The sequence below is a fragment of the Engraulis encrasicolus genome, chromosome 15 (assembly GCF_034702125.1).
Source record: "Engraulis encrasicolus isolate BLACKSEA-1 chromosome 15, IST_EnEncr_1.0, whole genome shotgun sequence".
NCBI classification, from domain to species: domain Eukaryota; kingdom Metazoa; phylum Chordata; class Actinopteri; order Clupeiformes; family Engraulidae; genus Engraulis; species Engraulis encrasicolus.
The window spans coordinates 27,978,084-27,996,874 of record NC_085871.1 but is presented as its reverse complement, the minus strand read 5'-3'; the positions used below and the strand labels follow the sequence as shown (position 1 = coordinate 27,996,874).

The following is an 18,791-nucleotide window of genomic DNA, read 5'->3' as shown; positions in this document are numbered from 1 at the left end:
AGACCATTTTGGAGGTCAAGTTCCTACAGCTAGACCTAGGCCTTCTCTTCAGGACAGGCAGAAAACATTATGAAACTTACCACAACCACACTCAATCACTAACAGCTCCAAGGACCAAGAACAATAAATACATATAGTTACAACTCAAAAACAGATGTCAGTCCCCTTCCCAGCAACACAGTGCGCTTAAACGGGACAGCTCAGGCAGTGAGCATCGGCAACCAATCTCGGCCCAAACTGTAGCTCATCCGACGCACTTCCGTCATCCAATACCCAGCAGCAGCTAGCTCTAATGTTGAACTTACAGCAGCGACACCGAGCGGCGCTGCTCACCCCTACATGAGCTGTAGTAAGCAGGCTCTGGAGCCGACATGTGGCCAGGATACTTTCTTATTCAGGCCGATTATACATTGAATCACACCTGGATACATCTAGTTCCAATTTTCGCAAAGTAGAGGAATATGCCTATTGGGATACATTGAAGGTTTGGATTCGGAACAACTCGCTGGCTCGTAAGCTGGCATTTCCCTAAATAGGTAAGTCTGGAAATCAGTTCAGTTAGCTGGCTAGCTGGTGGCATACAAGCCGCGTTTTGTCATTAAAACAACTTTTAAACTTAGCAGGATGGCTAGCTCTACTTTCAAGCAGTCGCAATAACCTGCCGACGTAGAGCTAACTAGCTCGCTAGCTTCGATAAGCAAACGAAACGGCTCCTAGCTGCAAACAGTTGTTTCCCTTGTTTAGTTTAAACATTGGCGCTACATTTAAGTTACTACTCCTGACCACCACAAAAGCACGGCAATGATACTGCCACTGTTAGTTTTGAAAACTGTGAATGACCCATGAATTTTAACTTCGAATCGAGTTTTATAACAAGTAACAGTATGCTAATGGATTTAGCAAGCTAGTCGATGCTACTTCGGCCTGTGGAACGGAGTTGAAAGGTCACGTTAGTTTACATGTGGCATAATGTTGCTACCAAGCTAGTTCATGGAATATATACGATATCACAGTTAGTCTGACATTGCAATCTTTTTATCCAAGTAATCAAAAGAGGAAATGCATTTTGCATTCAATTAATAAAGCAAATTGTATACGTAGTCAAACTGGACTAGCAGTTGGCTTGAACAAGCTAACTTACTGACAAGTAGCAGTTGTTAGCATAACAAATGTTTCAGCAACTGTTGACTACATATCAGGTTCACGTCAACACTTAATAAACGTTGGCGAGAATGATCTATGTCAATCTTGGTTGTTGGCGGACTAGTAAAACACCATACAAAATTATCTTATCGTAGAAAAATATGCTAATCGCAATCGCCTTGTGTCGGTCTGTGCTTTCTCGCCAGCTCACGGCAACACCAACGTCACGAAGGTTGTCTAAATATCACTGAAGTAGCAAGCTCTGCAATAAAGCAGACGCATTCACATGAATGGTTATAGATGAGTTTAAGTGTAGCAACTAACGGTATAGCACCAAGTCGTCAACAATATCTAAACGACCAATCTTACAAATAACTGGCTAAGCTATGTGCAGAACAGCTTAGAGAAGCAGATGGGAGCTCAAAATGTTGCCGCAATTGTTAAAGTAGCAGTCAAAGGAATTGTCTGTCTTCAAGCAGTGATTTTGCCTCTCAGAATCTGAAAACATTAGCGAGATGAGGTTGTTGTCCTCTTCAACTTGACTTTGGACTCTGGTTCCAGCAGCCAAATATGTTTGTGGATGTGACGTTAATTGGAAGGTCGATCTGATTAGGAACATCTGCAGCTGGGGTCTTAATGGCTGCTTAATTGATTACTTGTTGAAGTGTTCAGATGCTCTCAGTTTTTGAAGATGCAAAGGAAGTTCGCCGTTCATTGCCTTTTTTTAGCTTGCACATGTCCAAACATCACTGAGTGTAGGCTAGAACTAAGCTTACATGCCATATTGCCACGTTGTTCCACATGCGTGGCAAGTTAATTCTAACACCTAAAAGAGATGCACCAGCAGTATGCCTACCCTATAAGCTGGAGACTTTTTATTAACTCAAAATCTGGGGCAAATCTGTCAGTCTTTGGTGTGACTTTGTTTCCTCTCTTTACTCTGTAATGAATGTCAACGTTTGATCATGACTAAAAGAAAGTAGATTCACTTCATAATTTCATTAACACCAGCCAGCATACTTAATGTGTGAATGTTTTTTTTGTCCTCACAGAGAGCCACTACACGGCAAAAGGAAGGCCCATATCCAAGATGACTGGTGTGTACGGCATTATAATTTCCACATTCTTATCAATGTCATTGTCATGGCCTTCTTGTCATGAAAAGTTGCAATGGGGCCTAGTGAGTCTGAGAGTTTGCATAACTTGCTATCCACTGGCATAATGACTTGTATGGTTCCTTCCTTCCTACATTTATACTGTTGTTTAAGTTCCAAATGAACTAAGGCTTTTTGAAGATGGGATTATGGGAAAAAAAATACATTGTGATTATTTGCATCAAAATTTTGTGCAGAATGTTGTTGTAGTGAAATGAAATATAACCAAGAATGTGTTGTATGTATTGTATTGTACAAAAATGAAACTGAATTGTAAGAATTATGTAAAAGGCATTAGCATGAACCTTGGGCGGGCCTACAGACAAGTTCTCAAGAAACTCAGGGAAAGTGGTCCCCAATCATGACTGAACGTTTTAAAACTGTGCTCACTTGTACTGGAATGAGTGACTATTCAAGGCTACAATTTTGTGCCAATATTTTTTTGGATTAATACATAAAAACTGATAGTTCTACTCCAGTGTTATGTCATGTGAACTTTAATCTGCAATGCCCCTAATTTAAACCTTCGTCTATCAACAACTGCTGTTTTTGACAATTTCTGTAATCTGTTTTTTTTTTTTTTACACGTTTCAGTACGAATAATTTCACTGTTTTCTTCCAGCCATGTCTGTGTGTCGAGTCCCTAGTTTGTGGATATAACCCTGTCAACCATTAACCGTGTTGCTGTGAAATGTGTGTCATCATCATGCATTATTGTGCACTGCAGGTGGGCAGAGTCCAGAGGAGCGTGCCCGGGGAGATCGGGACCCGGAGCCAGGCCAGCGCTGCCCCATCTGCCTGCATCCTCTGGGTCAGTCGGAGGTGGGCATCCCCGAGGGCTGCGGCCACGTCTTCTGCCTCGGCTGCATCATGCGTTGGGCCCAGGTGAGAGTCGTGCTATGGGAACCCATATAATGTTGAGCTGTAGAGGCCCCATTGAGAAACGCTGCATTGTATGAATACTAATTGCTGTGTTTAGCTTTTTGTTGTTGCCCAACCCTGGATGCCACCGTTTTGGTCCAGTATCCTATGTTTTTCATAGTCATGAGACACTATAGACCTATTCGGAGGTTGGCAGGACTGTGATTTAATCTCAAAATGCCAGTAATAGAAATGGTGGATTCAGACTGTATTGAAATATCTCAGTAAATGAACAGAAAGTGGGAGGGATAAATCTTCACGCACTGTGGTGACTGTCTTGTCGGCACGTGCATGCCATCGCCACAATTTATTATTGATTTTTGACAATATTATTGTGAATCCATGGAGGCGCTTGGTCCCGTTGAGCAATTGTAATAATTACCAGTTGGTTTTCTAAACCATCAGAATCCACAGCCTGATCTCCAAAAATTCAGTGCTCCTGGACACGGATGTTAAGGACACGAAATCCGTGTCCGGGAGCACGGATTTTGCCAAAATTCCGTGCTCCTGGACACGGAATTGTTTTCCATGCTCCTGGACACGGAATTGTTTTCCATGCTCCTGGACACGGAATTGTTTTCCGTGCTCCTGGACACGGAATTGTTTTCCGTGCTCCTGGACACGGAATTGTTTTCCATGCTCCTGGACACGGAATTGTTTTCCATGCTCCTGGACACGGAATTGTTTTCCGTGCTCCTGGACACGGAATTGTTTTCCGTGATGGGCACACGGAAGTGTTTTCTATAGGCTATTACCACAGCACTGTGTAACTCTATAATTAGAAAATACATACCAAATGCTAATCCTAAACAAAATAATGCTACAGCAATTTAGGTTGTGCCCTGACCAAAACATTCCCTAACCTTAACCTGTCATTAAAGACATATTTTTGAGAAATACCTTTTCCAGTAACTGTTGTAAAAGTTGGTTGCTAGGCTATCAAATTCATATAATGAATGAAAGAAAAGTAGATGTGCCCAGACCAAAACAATCCCTAACCCTAAACTGTCAGTAGGAAATGTTTTTTTTTTTGAGAAAAAATATTTGAAATTAGAAAAATTCTGAGAAAATACAAGACTGTGGAAACATAGAGATGTGTCCATCACGGAAAAAAATTCCGTATCCAGGAGCACAGAATTTTGGCAAAATCCGTGCTCCTGGACACGGATTTTGTGCCCTTAACATGCGTGTCCAGGAGTACGGAATTTTTGGAGATCATGTTGCAATCCAATGTATGCGTCTGAATGCCTGTCCTTGCATTTGAAGAGTGTGTTTCACCTGGCTTCCTGATTTTGGCCACGAATCAGTTTGGAACTCCCTAATACATGGGTTCTAAATTTTGTTTATAGCCTGACTGCGTGAACCTAGCTGCGCACAACTCAACCTTTGATTGTTGGAAACCGCTGTCGGTCAAAAAATTAGCTCACGTGGTTGGCTGCCAGTGTCTTGCCCCTCCTCATAACATCGTGTTGATAAACACTGAGAACCCATGTATAGTCTGGAGGGAAAATCGTGCACTTCTTGACAAGTTTCTGATTTTTGGCCGGGTGTGAGGTATGGATCTAAGGTTTAAAAAAAATAAATGGACGGTAGCCAGAGAACTCAATTTTGCCTTATTCTCTCCCTTTTTAAGTCTGAAATTGATTTTTTTTTTTCTCATTTCATTTACCGGTAATTAAGTTGTTGTGTCAATACCATATTACTATTTGAAAGTCATTCTCATGTCAAGTGTGTGGTCATGGTCATTTTTTTCTTGGAAAATCTTATATATCTACAGTACTTTACTGTAATGTTTAAACTGCAGAACCACACTGTACAGTGAATTACTGTATACGAATATGAATACTCTATTGTACACAATGTGGAAATTTGTCTTCAGTTTCACCACAAACATATAAACAATAATAGAAAGCAGAGGCTGGAGCACACTGCAGCTTAGTTTTCAAGACTTTATTTTGTGCACACACCTGAAGAAGGTGTAGCAACACCGAAATGTTAGTCGGTTGTGTGCACAAAAATAAGTCTTGAAAGCTAAGCTGCAGTGTGCTCCAGCCTCTCCTTTCCAGTGATGTCCGTCCCACTGTGATGCACCTGCAAGCTGAGTTGAGGGATAATGCGTAGAGTCCCAATTCTATACACAAATCAAGCATTCAAGCACTGCATTTCTATAAAGTAGAAGAGGAGAACACACATTATAATAATAAAAATGCATTTAGAATACTAAGTTAATATAAAGTACGTTCGCACTCTAGTGGAGTGTTTAAAAGAATAAAATAGCAGTAATGCATACATATGATGACTACAATAATACAATAATACATGGATAAGTAATTAGACTAATACTATGATTATTGTAAAAGTAAAAAGTTTACTGCACACTTGTTTGACTTTATGCTCTTTTATTCAGAGCGAACAACACGTTTTGACTGTGCGTCATGACGCATAGAGGTGAAGCGTGTTGTGCGAAATGCGTGCGTTACCGGCATCTACAGAATAGTGTGTGTGTATCGTGTCACAGATTGATGGCAGCGGTATACTGGCTTAACATGACTGTGATCTGACTTGAGCCATTTGTTTGAGTACAGGGGAGTGGTCAACGTGGCATTTAGTGTTCATATATGATGGGGAGTCATGCTTACATGGCTGTCTGAGGACTATCGTGGTTGTTGGCAGTAGTGAGTTTGTGTGTTGGCGTGCTGAACTGACTGGTTTCTCATATAGCAGTTAGGGGTATAAATAATTGATTTGTATCGATGCATCGATCCTACAACCGGTGATTAAATTAATCGATTCGTCCACAAGAGAATCAATAAATCAATTTTGTTATTACTTCACTGATTTTGTGAGGCATTCTATTTTGCTCATGCAGTAATAATAATACTGACTGTAATAATGATGTTCCTCAAATGAAATTCATGCAGATATTTTAGATTTTGTTAATTCATTGAACATTTCACACATGAGCCAAGCCTGTAAAGTAAAAAAAAATGAACCATTGATCTGAATCGAGGAGCATTCTTAAGTATCGAAAATAATCGAATCGCTGGCCTAAGAACTCGTGTACACACACACAGTTGCCATCTTTCACTGTACTTGTGTACATTATGCTTGATAGAGGTGAAGCTAATCTTGCCTGATGTTCCCAATGATTGTAGGTGGTGTGCTCTTGCCCAGTTGACAGAAGACCTTTCAATGCCATCTATACATGGAATTCCCAGCAAGGTTTAGTTAAAGTAAGTATTGTTTTCTGATCTGATAACTCTAACCGTATTTATGTTGTTGAACAGCAGATGTGTAGGAAATGCTACATGCTACATTCCCTTTTTCACGAATAAACCAAATGGATGACATGGTTTGGCTCTCTAACAAACCCCTTTTCTTTTTCTTAATAGATATCCGTCAAGTCGCCAGTGCAGATAGAAATCAGTGGTGACTGTAGTGAAGTCGTAAAATGGGAAGAGTAAGTATCCAACTAATTACCGTGTTCAGTAATATTTTGCACGTTTTATCAAATGCACCTTTTTATAACAAGATTTCCCATTGGCTCCCTCCACAGGAAAGAAAAGAAAGGGAGAACAGACAACGCCAAAGTGAAATGCCTCATCAGAAAGGGTATGTTTCTCATAACTTTATTAAAAACAAAAATCAAGTACTATACATGCTGAATACTGACGGCTGATGTGTTTACCTCTTAGCGGAGACTGACAGGACTCCTGCTGTGAGACAGAAAAAGGTTTGTGCTCTTAATGCATTCCAGTTTATGTATGATGTGTTCAGTTTGTGGCCACACAGCATCCCATCGTTTCTAGTGCATGGAGAACATGGATTATGGTTGTGTTTAGGGCTGCACAATATATTGAAAATGTATCGAAGTGGCAATCTGCGTATCGCGAAAATGACTTGATTATCGCTAACAAGTAAATCATTTCTGTGTAGTCCAATCACTTGCTGAATATCACCAAATATGCAAGAAGCCTGCCATGACCGAAGCCACGACCCCACACAGACCGACAAATTAGTGACAAGAAAAAACATTGCTATATTTTTCTAAATATCGTTGAAATATTGCATTCATTGCATGCTGTTATTGTGCATCATATTTGTTTCTGATATCGTGCAGCCCTAGTTGTGTTTGTACCGTCCGGAATAAATGTAACACTGACCTAATTATTCACTGAGCACTTTATGAAGGCATTGAGCTGTTGGTTTGTACTCAGCTGCTGCAACCAGACTGGAGCCCAGGAACACAGTTGATTGATGTTGCCAGCCTTTAGTTCTCAAAGTTATTTGGATCAGGGACCCCCTAATAAAGCAGAGCATTTTGCAAGCACCTCCTCATACATAATCGCACAACAACAAAATCATATACAGTTGTTTTAATTAGTCATGTTGTTGCAAATAATTCAATTAAACTACTAAATTGTTCTGGTTGTAGCGTTTACAGCTATCGACCTCTGTGGGGAGAGCCAGTGATGTGACAGATCTTTAATGTAAGCCAACAGTTTCGTGGCTAATATTAAAGTCTTAGAACATTTTACAGGGACCCCCTGACAACATGCTGCAGAGTGCAGACCCCAAGGGGTCCCCGGACCGCACTTTGAGAACCACTGCTCTAGGCAGACAGCGGAGAGAGGGAGCGAGAGCGAGAGACAGAGAGAGTACATGACCAGAGTTTGAGGTGGCTGGCTACGTAAGAGGGGTCACTTGAGGTCAGGATCAGTCAGACTGACCCAGCCAAGGACACATACTCCCAGGTACACCATTATGCTAGCACCCCAAAAAGCGCAGGAGTTAATTTTAGGTGGGATATCTGTTAGTCATTTTTAAGTGAAGTCTCTTGGATTATTAAAATTGGAATATTTTTTTATAGGTCAGGCAAGAATTCTGCTGCTCCCGGACAATTTCCACCCACCCCTCCTCTTCCTCCCCTTCACCCTCCCAGACAGGGACCTCCATCGCTGCACTATCCCCTGTAATGTGAGTATCTCGCCTATGGTTCCACATTTTAAAAATGCATTCACTACAATATTTAATTTGTTTGTTGGCAGATTAGTATGAATATTGACAGATTGTTTTTTTGCTAAGCTTTCAGTCAAAGACCCTCCTCAGGGCACAGATTAAAAGAAAACAGAACTAAAAATAGGGACCTTCAGCTATGAACGATTACATTTCATTAGTTTTTAACATCTTTGCCCTTGTCAGTGCTGGAAATTTTGTGGTGTCTGAAGAGGAATCTATTGAGGAGGTTCCAGAACTTTGTCAGATGGATATTCTAGAGTCTCCGTGGCTGTCTACCTCTGTACCCATTGCCTCCAAAGGACTTTTGCGGTAAGGATTTCACAAGATTTCAGTCTTTTGAAGCAGTAAGATACCTTTTTTGAGAATTATCAAATTATATGATTTTTGTTAAATTATATTTATGGGTGGTACTAACTCCACAGGCATTGTCCTCATCCCCAAATGTGGAGTGGGAAGTTGTTCTCTGAGCGGTCTGTCTCTGTGATGTCTACCTCTCACGTACCTCTGGCTTCAGGACAGTTGGGTAAGACGCTAGTGTTGAAAAGTTTCAGAAAATAAAAAAAAATGAAACTTGAAACTTTTTTTTTGACATTTCTTGTCAATGATGTTTTATGGCTAGTGTAACAAATAAAGTGGAACATTTCCAAAATGATGTACACTTTTAAAAATGTACCCGGAAAACAAGTTCCTCTAGTTGAAGAATCACCCATTTGGTATGATGAGTCATATGTAGAGGTGCTCCGATCACCATTTTTTGGCCCGATCACCGATAACGATCACCAAAAATCTTTATCTGCCGATCACCGATCATTGCCGATCACAGAAATTATTTCCTATTTTTTTAATAGCCTATTAATTATCCTTATTGAATATTTCTGCCCATAAACCAATCAATCTTAATTTGCACATGTCGCTTTCACAATGTAGGCCTATTATTAGGCTATTACTATTATGATTATTATTATTATTGTTATTATTATTATTATTATTATTATTATTATTATTATTATTATTATTATTAGGCTATTATTATTATTATTATCTTTCAGCTCTTTCAGACTAGTGTTGGTAATATAGCCTACAAGTAAGTCTACAGTATTAATCAATTTATAAGTTATTGCATATAATTACTAAACTATTTAAGATTGAATTGAAACTGAAACATTACATCAATTTATAAGTTATTGCATATAATTACTTAACTATTTGAGATTGAATTGAAGCTCAGACACCTGGATCTCAGTCTCTCGTCTTCTGCATACGAGAAAAAACCCTGTCGCTTTAAATGAGCAGCCTCGTGAGGAGAGCCCCTCCCCTCTCTGTCACTCACTGTCCACAGCTGCAGTGCTCCGCGACCGTTCTGCTCTCTCCCTCTCACTTCTGTCGCCGTTTGGCGTTTCAGCGACTATCAAACTAATCGACTGACTGTCAATTACAACTTTGAAAACAATAACGTTGGCATGCTTGTGCGGACAACGTGAACTTGTCGCGTGCTGACCGAGGCAACTACACAGGTTATAACGTAAAATGGCTAACGGGCGAGAAGTAGTCTATCGCAAATTACATTGTGACTGAAACACTTGAGATTCTACATACACAAAACAAGAAAAAAAAACTTCACTTGAAAAAACAGGGAACACGCACAACACAGCGTGTCTGCGAGGAAAGCTCTTTCTCTGTAACACTGTCATAGAATGTAGAATTCCCTGCACAGACTCATTGAGTTTCACCGTCCATTCTCCCTAGTTGCTGTTTGGTGTTGCAGCGACTACAAAACTAATGACCTGGCTGTCCATTAGGCTACAACTTTAAAAACAATACAGTTGATGATTGTTTTGGAAACGTTTAGTTGTTGCGTGCTGACAGGCTGTAACTCAAAATAGTGAACATGGCGAGACTGACACGTCATTCACAAATTACAAGCGTCATGTAAACTGCGCATGGATCGGAAAATCAGATCATTGTTGATGCAGATATGATTATAAATGGTGAAAATGAAGGAGGGAATTCCAAAAAGTTAAAGACAAGTGAAGATGCCTTATTTTGGTGCAGCAGCTGTGCAGAGCCAGCACCTAGGCTACATGCAGGCAGCGCCAGGTGTAAAGGCGAAATGGTTGCGTGAGGAATTTAATATCTCTGGATCGGTTTTTTGATCGGCATGTTTTTCCGATCACCGATCAGGCTATTTTTGGCCATTATCGGCCGAGCATGATCGGCTGCCGAGCAATCGGAGCACCTCTAGTCATATGACTACCCATCACAATAATATTAAGTATTTGGACTACAAGGAGAAGTTGTGAAGTTTTAGCAGATGCCAATGAACCTTTCCCTTTGCTGTGCAGTGTTTCAGGGAAGAGAGTGTGCAGTGACTTGTGCGAGAGGCGAGGACAGGAAAGGCGGCAAGGCTGCTCCCAAAGCCACGGCAAGAAAGCAGCAGGCCAGGAGATCCACACGTGGCAGCAAGACGGAGGATTCTTCGGAAGCCTCTCAGGCAACACAGTCCGATTCAGGGGCCTCCTCCCCGGAAGACGGCTCGGGAAAGCCCGGGAAAATTTCTGGGTCGAGCGAGACGCCCCCTGCGACGAGCAAGTCAAAAAAGGCCGCCAAACAAAAGCCTCGATCGAAGCGGAAAGGAGCAGAAGGAGGAGGTCGGGGGAGGGGTAGAGGGAGGGGAAGAGGGCGTCGGCAAGTGGTAGAGAGTGAAGAGTCAGATGAGGAAGAGGAGCAGCAGAAGGATGAAGAACCGATAGCAGGTCCTTCAGATGCAGAGGATGCATCCGAGTCAGAGCAGAAGCCGGATGCACCTAGTCCATGTCCGAGTCCAACTCGGGACTCGAGTGATCACGTCGCTTCTGATCAAGATGAGAATGACCGCGTTGCTTCCGATCACGACTCAAATGATCACGCTGCCTCTGACCACGCAGAATCGGAGACTGAGGAAAAAGAAGTAGATCACTGTCCCAGTCCTGGAGGAGACGGTGAGGGATCACCAGACGCCAAGCGAAGCCCAGAGGCGGATATGGAGGAATCGGCTAACGAGTCAGACGTTGAGGCTGTCCCCTCTCCCCAGTCACCCCCGGTCTCTGCAAACCAGAGCCCGAGTGTGACCAGCCACCATAGTGACGCATCCAGCCACCATAGTGACGCATCCAGCCACCATAGTGACGCATCTGACGGAGAAGGAGAAGGAGAAGGCGTGGGTTCACACAAGGAGACTGACAAGATGGTGGAAGGCCTGGCTTCACCCAGTTCTGTTGAAGGAGCTTCAGGAATGGCAGAGAAGGCAGAGGCCCAAACCACGGATGAGTCTCAAGATGATGCAGATATGGCTGACGAAGAACAGCAGAAGACTGACGGCAAAGCAGAGGCTGCTTCTCCTGAAGCCGTTCCTTCTGAGGAGAAAATGGAGACAAGTCCAAAAGCTGACGCCACTTGTGGAAACAGTAGTGCCCCAGATACGGAGAAGTCGGAGAAGGACAAAGAGCAGTCGAAAACTGAGGCCTCCAAGGAAGACTTCCACCAGGACAACACTGACGCCGTACCCATGGACTGTGATTCGTCCCGATCAGACTTTGGTGACACCGTGACTGAGGACAAGAAGGCTGACGATGAACCCAACTCTTCTTCGTCTGCCCCCGAGAAAGAAGAGACGACAGCGTCCAGCCAAGTTAAGAAATCTCCCACGAAGGATCGTCAGAAGAGCCCAGAGAAGTCTGGGCAGGACAGCCGGCAACGCAGATCCCGGTTTCATTCACCTACCACCACCTGGTCTCCTAAAAGAGAATCCCGACGGGATTCGTCTCGGAGGTCACGTTCAAGGGATCGCCAGCGCGGCACCGGCTCCCCTTCGAGGAATCGTAGTCGCGAGCGGGACGGCGATCGCGGCAGCTCCAGGCGGCGTCGTAGCCAGGAACGCAGCAAGGACCGCAGCCGAGACAGGAGCAGGGAGCGAAGCAGGGAGCGGAGTCGTGACAGAGGCAGGAGAGGAAGGCGTAGCAGAAGTCGCTCAAGAAGCCGATCGAGGTCGAGATCCAGAACTAGGCGTGGTGGTGGCGGTCACAGGGGTTCTCCGGAACGTTCCGAGCAGGGTGGACAATCCCCGAAGAAGAGGGAGCAAAGGGACAGTTGGCGAGGCGGACGAGACTTTCGAGAAAACAGCTGGAGGGGTGGTGGATCGGACAGAGGGAGCCATTTCCCCGGTCGGGACAACAACGCCTCAGACAACGGCAACTTTCCAGAGGGGTCGCCAGGCAGGGGTCGGTCGGAGAACCCAGACTGGGTGAAGGAACGGATGAGGCCAGAACCCGAGCCCAGAGGTCGCTGGGAAGACCAGGGAGGGGATTCAGCCTCGAACAGCTGGGCCCAGGGTGATCGGAATCAAGGCGGCAGTTGGCATTCAGATCGAAACAGCGGTGGCGGTGGCGGCGGTGGTGGTGGTGGTATGGGTCGTGGAAATTTCTGGTCCCAAAACCAGCAAGGCGGCGGCGACGCGTCTGACAACCGAAGACCACCCCGGAGTTTTCCAGGACCGGCTAACAACAACTCAGGGAACGACGCGTACAGCCGCTTCAACGAGAACCGATTAGGCGGAGGAGGTCGGAGGAAAATGGAGTCCGATTCCGGTGACCAACTCGACCGCTCCGGATGGTCCTCCGCCTCCAACTGGGCGGTGCGCAGGACGCTGCCAGCTGACGTGCAGAACTACTACTCGAGGAAGGAGCGCGGGCCAGCCAATGCCAGCGTGTGGGGCAGACAGGACGAGGACCAGCCAGCTGCAGGTACGTCTGGAAATGATTACTACTTTAAGCATTTTTGGGGGAGTATTCCAGGAACATGGTTACGTGATGATGAACCTGGTTATGTTAACGTTGGAAACATGGTTTATTGATAGCCCACAGCTGTGATCTCTAGTTAAGAATATGAGGACTCCAGGCTCTCCTATCAAGTCATTTACCTGTACCTCAGGCTTAATTTAGCTTGGTCAACTACTGAGCCAGATTCTTGGAATTAGTCCTTGGAATAAGTTTTGCATGCGGATCACATATGGAATACTTTGCCTAATGTACGTACCTCCTTTTTTGTTTAATCTCATAACCAATATCCATGGAATTTTATCTTGACAAAAATTCAAACTGAGATTTGTGATTTTGACCCAGGTTTGCATTGGTTTTGGTGATAGGGTTTTTTTTTTCATAAATACAGCTGTAGCTCATTTGATGACTTGTTTTCAGGCTGTATTCGAAACTGAGATGCAGTGTCCAACTTAATTTTCCTGTATTCCAGATCCCCCGAAGAGTGAGCCAGCGGCCCAGCCTCCCCCCGAGGCCCCCTCTGCCCCTGCCCCTCTTCTACCTACTCCCCAGCTCAACGCCATGGGCTACCCACCGCGCTATCCAGTCGGCCAGATGCCTCCGCGCGGCCCCCCGGTCAGCCTCCAGCCCCACCCTCCCTTCGGTGTGCCGGGCCACGTCCCCGTGCACATGCACCCCGCTGGGCCCGGACTGCTCCAGGTGCCTGCCATGGCTGTGCAGGGTCTACCCCCTCCTCCGCCACCTCCTCCCCCTGTCCAGCAGGCCAGCCTGACGGGGATGCAGATGGACAAAATGCAGCCGCAGGTATGTGAACCGATCACTACAGTGCCTTTGTGGTAGAAGTTGGGGTGTAAATATTATTAATAGAGTAACTGTATGTTTGAAATGTAAAAGGAATTGTCAGTAAGTACACATCTTAAGTACAAGTTTTAAATACATTGCAGCTTGTTTTTGTTTGTTTTGCCAAGTCTCATTTATTATAGTACAACTTCGATAAGCTTTCATTAATACAGGTGGTTAAAAAGAAGAGCTTTTGATTCTTAGGCCAGATCCACACTAGAGCGTGGCGGGACGACAGCGAGAAGACGGCAGTCTTTCAGCCGAGTATCGGTCGGTGTGTTGTGTTCAACTCGGCCTTTCACACCGACGGCGTTGGCGTGCGCGGCCAATCCTGTTCAAAATCCTCCCGCAGCCAACGCTAGTTTGCTACTTTGCCATTCATTACAACGGGACACCGCCGGCCGCTGCCGTCCAAATTCCACTCAAGTTCTATTTTCCAAATGCAGCGCGGAGTGAAGCCGTCTCCCCTGCCGCCCGACTACCGTATTTTTGCCATGTTTTTTTGCCACTGCCGGTAAAAATCGCTTCCGTCCCGCCCCGCTTTCCCGCTCTGGTCCGAAATAGTCCTGATGGTGGTAAAACCCCAACACGCCTGTGTCCTGTTCCATTTCCCCCAATGCCAGGCCATAAGTATGATGCCAGGAGCTGCTAAGGTCCCCTTTCCTTTCGGCCCCACCAAGGTGGCGGGTGTCGCAGGGCAGCCCCTGGGCCAGGCAGTACACAGCATGGCCCAGCCCTCATCCACCACCCAGCCCTTCTCACACAGCAAGGCCCAGCCCGACAGCTCCAAGAAGGAGAAGGCAAGAGCACGTTTTCAGTCTCGATTTGATCATTGGTGTGAATGAGTGATTTTCGGATTCAGGAGTGCGTTTCTCGAAAGCGTCGTTGCTAAACTAAGTTAACAACTTACTTGGTTGCAATGCAATTTTCCATTGGCAACTTCCTGAGTTGCGAACTGGTTAGCAACGATGCTTTTGAGAAATGGGTCCCTACGTTAGACCCTGTTTACACGTAGCCTGGCAACGCCATCCTATGTACTCCACACCTAGTCTGGCGAAACCCTCTTAGCTCGGTTCGCTCACTGTTCAGCCAATCAGTAAACGGTTGAGAGTGGTGACTCAGAACTCACCCACGAAGTCCGTTACTGATTGGTGGTGAAGGTAACACTATTCACACTTCTGTTTTGTTGTATGCTTTTGCGACACTATATCCTAACAGTCATGCTAATAAAGCACAATAAGGGTTTAATTTGAATTCGGAACTCCAATGTATGTAAATGGCAGAGTAAGATCAGACCATCTCCCACCCTCCATGGAGATGGATTCTACTTAGCTTTCGCCAGATTGTTCAACAGTCTGCTTTCGCCCAGGCTAGTTTACACGTGGATGGTTTGAAAAAAACATTTGTTTTGTTTTAGTGCCCTAAAACTGATGCTTGGTAGGCTATTTTGTCTTTTTAAAAATTGGTCAATAATGCCGACCATCAGCACAAAAGGCACTTTCATTGACAACTCTTTCCTTGGCCAAGGACTGAGTCACTTTACATGACATACTTGCTTCGTCAATTTCCGTTTATCTAGCCTACTTGTAAAAACTGGCTGTAGAAAAGCCATGGTGATTTTTAGTGTGTAGATGAGGAATTTAAAATGATTGCGTATGACGGCTAATCAGTTACAGGGAGGGCGACAACATGTCACAGTTAGAACTAGGATTTGCACGCTAGGAACCATGTCTGAGGCAGTTCCAAGAATCGTCCCTGTTGGAACTGAAAAGGGGCGGAGCAAAGCAACAAAAAAAAGTGGAGCCACGCCTCGATGAACGTCTGACCGTTCCTCCCGTTCTAGTATCAACAGAGAGAGTAGAGCAAGAGGATTCAAGCCAGTGCATTTCCTGGATCCATGTGATGTCATGTGAGCCCCTTTAGGAGACCTGCGGTTAGGAGACCTTTTGGAGGCTGAAGGAAGTTCCCTTGGCACTGAGAGTTCTGGGAAGCAGTTCTTGACTGTGGCCCAATTCGAAACGGGAGGTAGTGACTCGATGACTCTCCTCCTACATAAACATGTCACTGATCAGATAGGTCAAGTTAGCTGATGAGGCAGCCGTTACGAACGGCACTAACGAGTGCGCCGCCTTGCGCATTTGATGTTACGGCGATTCTATGGCGGGAGTTACGTTCATCACGTTAGCGCTTAGCTTACGCATGCTATTTGAACGGTGAATGATCGTCAGACGGCGGAATCGTAAAATAGGCTATAAATAGATCTAGCGACAGCATATTTAGATAGTACAATGTTGATTTATCCATTCGATTTTCAATATCTACATACATAAGTGTCAGAATAAAGAGTATGATAAGGTAGTAGCTTGGGTAGTAGCCATGTTTGTTTTTCAGGTTTCCGGTTGAGAGGGAGGTGGCGCACAGCATGTTGGGTACCAAGGCAGTGAAGTCAGCATCTGATGTATCCTCGAAATATCCTCGTTACGCCCATAAATGCAGTCAACTGCCGAGAGAGGAAATAAAGCAATTTTTCGTTTCGATCCACACTTCATGACTCGATGTCCAGTTAGCTCACTGGAAGGACAGCTGCCTTCCCTGTTTCGAATTGGGCCTGTGTGTGCCCGGTCCTTGACCTGTACTCGAGGTGTTAAGAGTTCGGGGAAGCAGTTCTTCACTGTGTGTGTCCGTCTCCATTTTCAGAAGCTTCAGATACAGGAACGAGCCGTAAACGAGGTGAAGGCGGCGATCAAGCCATACTACCAGAAGAAGGACATCACCAAGGAAGAGTACAAAGAGATTGTGCGCAAAGCTGTTGAAAAGGTAGGCTTGCTTGCTTGCTCGCTCTCTTTTTGGCATGGGGTTCGTAAGTAATTAAGTATAGTAGTTAGCCTAGTTTGGCGGTCCCAGGGGTACAGAGCCCAAGGCTGTGTTATTCCCCTCTTTTTTTTTATCCCGCTAGATGGGTCTGTCTAGTTCACCAGGTTATCATGTAGTTGTTGACTTGAGTGAATTATCACTACGGTTGTGCTGACTGACCACAAATGATGTGTGTACAGAAAATGAAATTCACCCTCCTGTTTCTGTCTCTCTGTCTGTGTCTGCTCAGGTCTGCCATAGTAAGAGCGGAGAGGTGAACGCCGACAAAGTGGCCAATCTGGTCAAGGCCTACGTGGACAAATACAAGCACAGCCGCAGCAAAACAGACAAATGATGAATAAAAAAGACAGAGAGGGGGAGGGGTCGGTTCCTCCACCACCACCACCACCATCCCCACTCTGGGCTGCAAAGTGCAGTTTTTTTTCCGTCTCCCAGCAAAAAGGCCTCCTCTCTCACCATCTCCTCTCTTCAAGCCCAGTCAACTGGATATCCTGTTTTTTTGCCTCTCTCTCTCTCTCTCTCTCTCGCTCTATCTCTGAATGAATTGAGAATTTTTTTCTATAGATTGAAATATTTTTGTTTAAAAAAGAAAAAAAAAGTGGATTTGATATAGCGCTGAAGCCCTTTATTTGAAATAAGACGCAATGGGGTGTTGTCTACTACTGTATGTCCATTTGCCGTAACAAAACAAACAAAAAGTCTTGTCCCGTGGGGGAAGTTGGGGGGTGGGATGGGGGTGTATCTGGAGAAGGGAATAGTGTTGGATGTGGAGGTCGGGTGGGGAAGGTTGGGGTGGGGAAGACTGTTTTCCACGCCAAGGTCTCGTATGGAGCGGAGGAGAACAGCGGCTTCAACAAGACTCCAAGAGAAACTGTAACGCCCCCTCCTCCATCGCGTCCCCCCTCCCAAGCTGCAGTTGACTGGTACGAGTTGGCCTTACCTAACAGCCGTGGCCCAAGGACCTTTATCAAACAAAAAAAACAAGTAACAAAAACAAAAAACTCTGCGGCTCGACTCTTTATTTTTGTTTTTCTTTTTATATATAAATATATATTAATTAATTAATAATTTTGACGAAAATCCTAAAGAAAAAAAACAAACAACAAATGTGCATTGCCTTTATTCTGTGACCGTAGCTGCAGAGCAGTGTGCTGGTTATCATGTCTTAGTGCAGCTGTGTCTGGGGCTGTGATCACTTTTTGATTGGTTGCCATGTCAGTGGGTATTATTGGGGGCCTGATTAGTCGCCTGGGGTGCGTTTTCTGAAAGCGTAGTTGTTCGCCAGTCAGCAACTTGGGTAGTTGTCAATGGGAAATTGCATTGCGAACAACAAAGTAGCTAACGTAGTTAGCAAATATGGTTTTGAGAAATGCACCCCCAGGTTTGGACGGTATATCAGGTAACCACACCAGCTGATAGATCTGTATGAGGAGGGAGGGGGGAGGCGGGTCAGGATTAGCTAAGGTGGTTGCCTTGGCCTTGTTGTCGACTGTGCTGTAATGACCACTGTTCATGTGTCACCCCTCCCCTCTCCCCCACCCACCCAAAACAAAAAAAGCAATGGAATAAATTGGCTGCTTCTATGATGTCAATCGACTTTTGGTGTGTTTCTCTCTTTTTTCCCCCCTTTTCCTGTCTTCTGTATATCTTTCCTTTGAAGTGGCAGATTGATGAAGGCCTCCAGCTCTTCTCCCTATCTATCTCATTTGCTGTTCGGTGAGGAGGGGAGACCTTCTGGTGCTCAGTGACTGGTTTTGATAGTCGCAAAATAATGATCATACTGGTGGAAACAGTCAGTGTGCCCAGTCCTTGACATTACGTTATGCAGGCTTATTTAGCCTGCCAAAGTGCTTAGGGGGGAGGAAGTTCGATGAGACTGGAGAGAATTGAGTATTACGTCTGACAGAGAGTACACTATGATACTTTCTCTTTTTTCTGCTTTAAAAATGGTCTGAACCAATGTTCTTGTTCTGCACAGCGGTGCATATACAAAGCATGGCAAGAAAGTGCTGTCACGCTATTGTGTTGT

The 18,791-nt window shown here is 44.8% G+C and overlaps 1 protein-coding gene across 2 annotated transcripts; it reads left to right on the top strand.

Moving 5' to 3' along the window:
- Positions 1-321: 321 nt before the first annotated feature.
- scaf11 (SR-related CTD-associated factor 11) lies at positions 322-18,358 on the top strand. 2 transcript variants are annotated; one of them, XM_063217321.1, is made up of 15 exons: positions 322-536; positions 2,196-2,240; positions 3,025-3,182; positions 6,374-6,451; positions 6,611-6,678; positions 6,775-6,830; positions 6,914-6,951; positions 8,089-8,195; positions 8,421-8,546; positions 8,660-8,760; positions 10,580-13,015; positions 13,521-13,852; positions 14,512-14,688; positions 16,586-16,705; positions 16,992-18,358. In XM_063217321.1, exons 2-15 carry the CDS (start codon positions 2,234-2,236, stop codon positions 17,094-17,096), a joined length of 3,909 nt encoding a protein of 1,302 aa, XP_063073391.1. In that variant the 5' UTR covers positions 322-536; positions 2,196-2,233; the 3' UTR covers positions 17,097-18,358. The 2 variants fall into 2 exon arrangements, with proteins under 2 accessions (XP_063073391.1, XP_063073392.1); XM_063217322.1 differs by lacking the exon at positions 14,512-14,688.
- The last annotated feature ends 433 nt before the right edge of the window (positions 18,359-18,791 follow it).

What these genes read in the sequence shown, in the direction of transcription:
- scaf11 (XM_063217321.1), top strand. An exon ending in CTGCTGTGAGACAGAAAAAG is followed by an intron (nt 6,952 to 8,088) that starts GTTTGTGCTCTT and finishes ATTTTTTTATAG; the next exon opens with GTCAGGCAAGAATTCTGCTG. An exon ending in GCTGCACTATCCCCTGTAAT is followed by an intron (nt 8,196 to 8,420) that starts GTGAGTATCTCG and finishes TGCCCTTGTCAG; the next exon opens with TGCTGGAAATTTTGTGGTGT.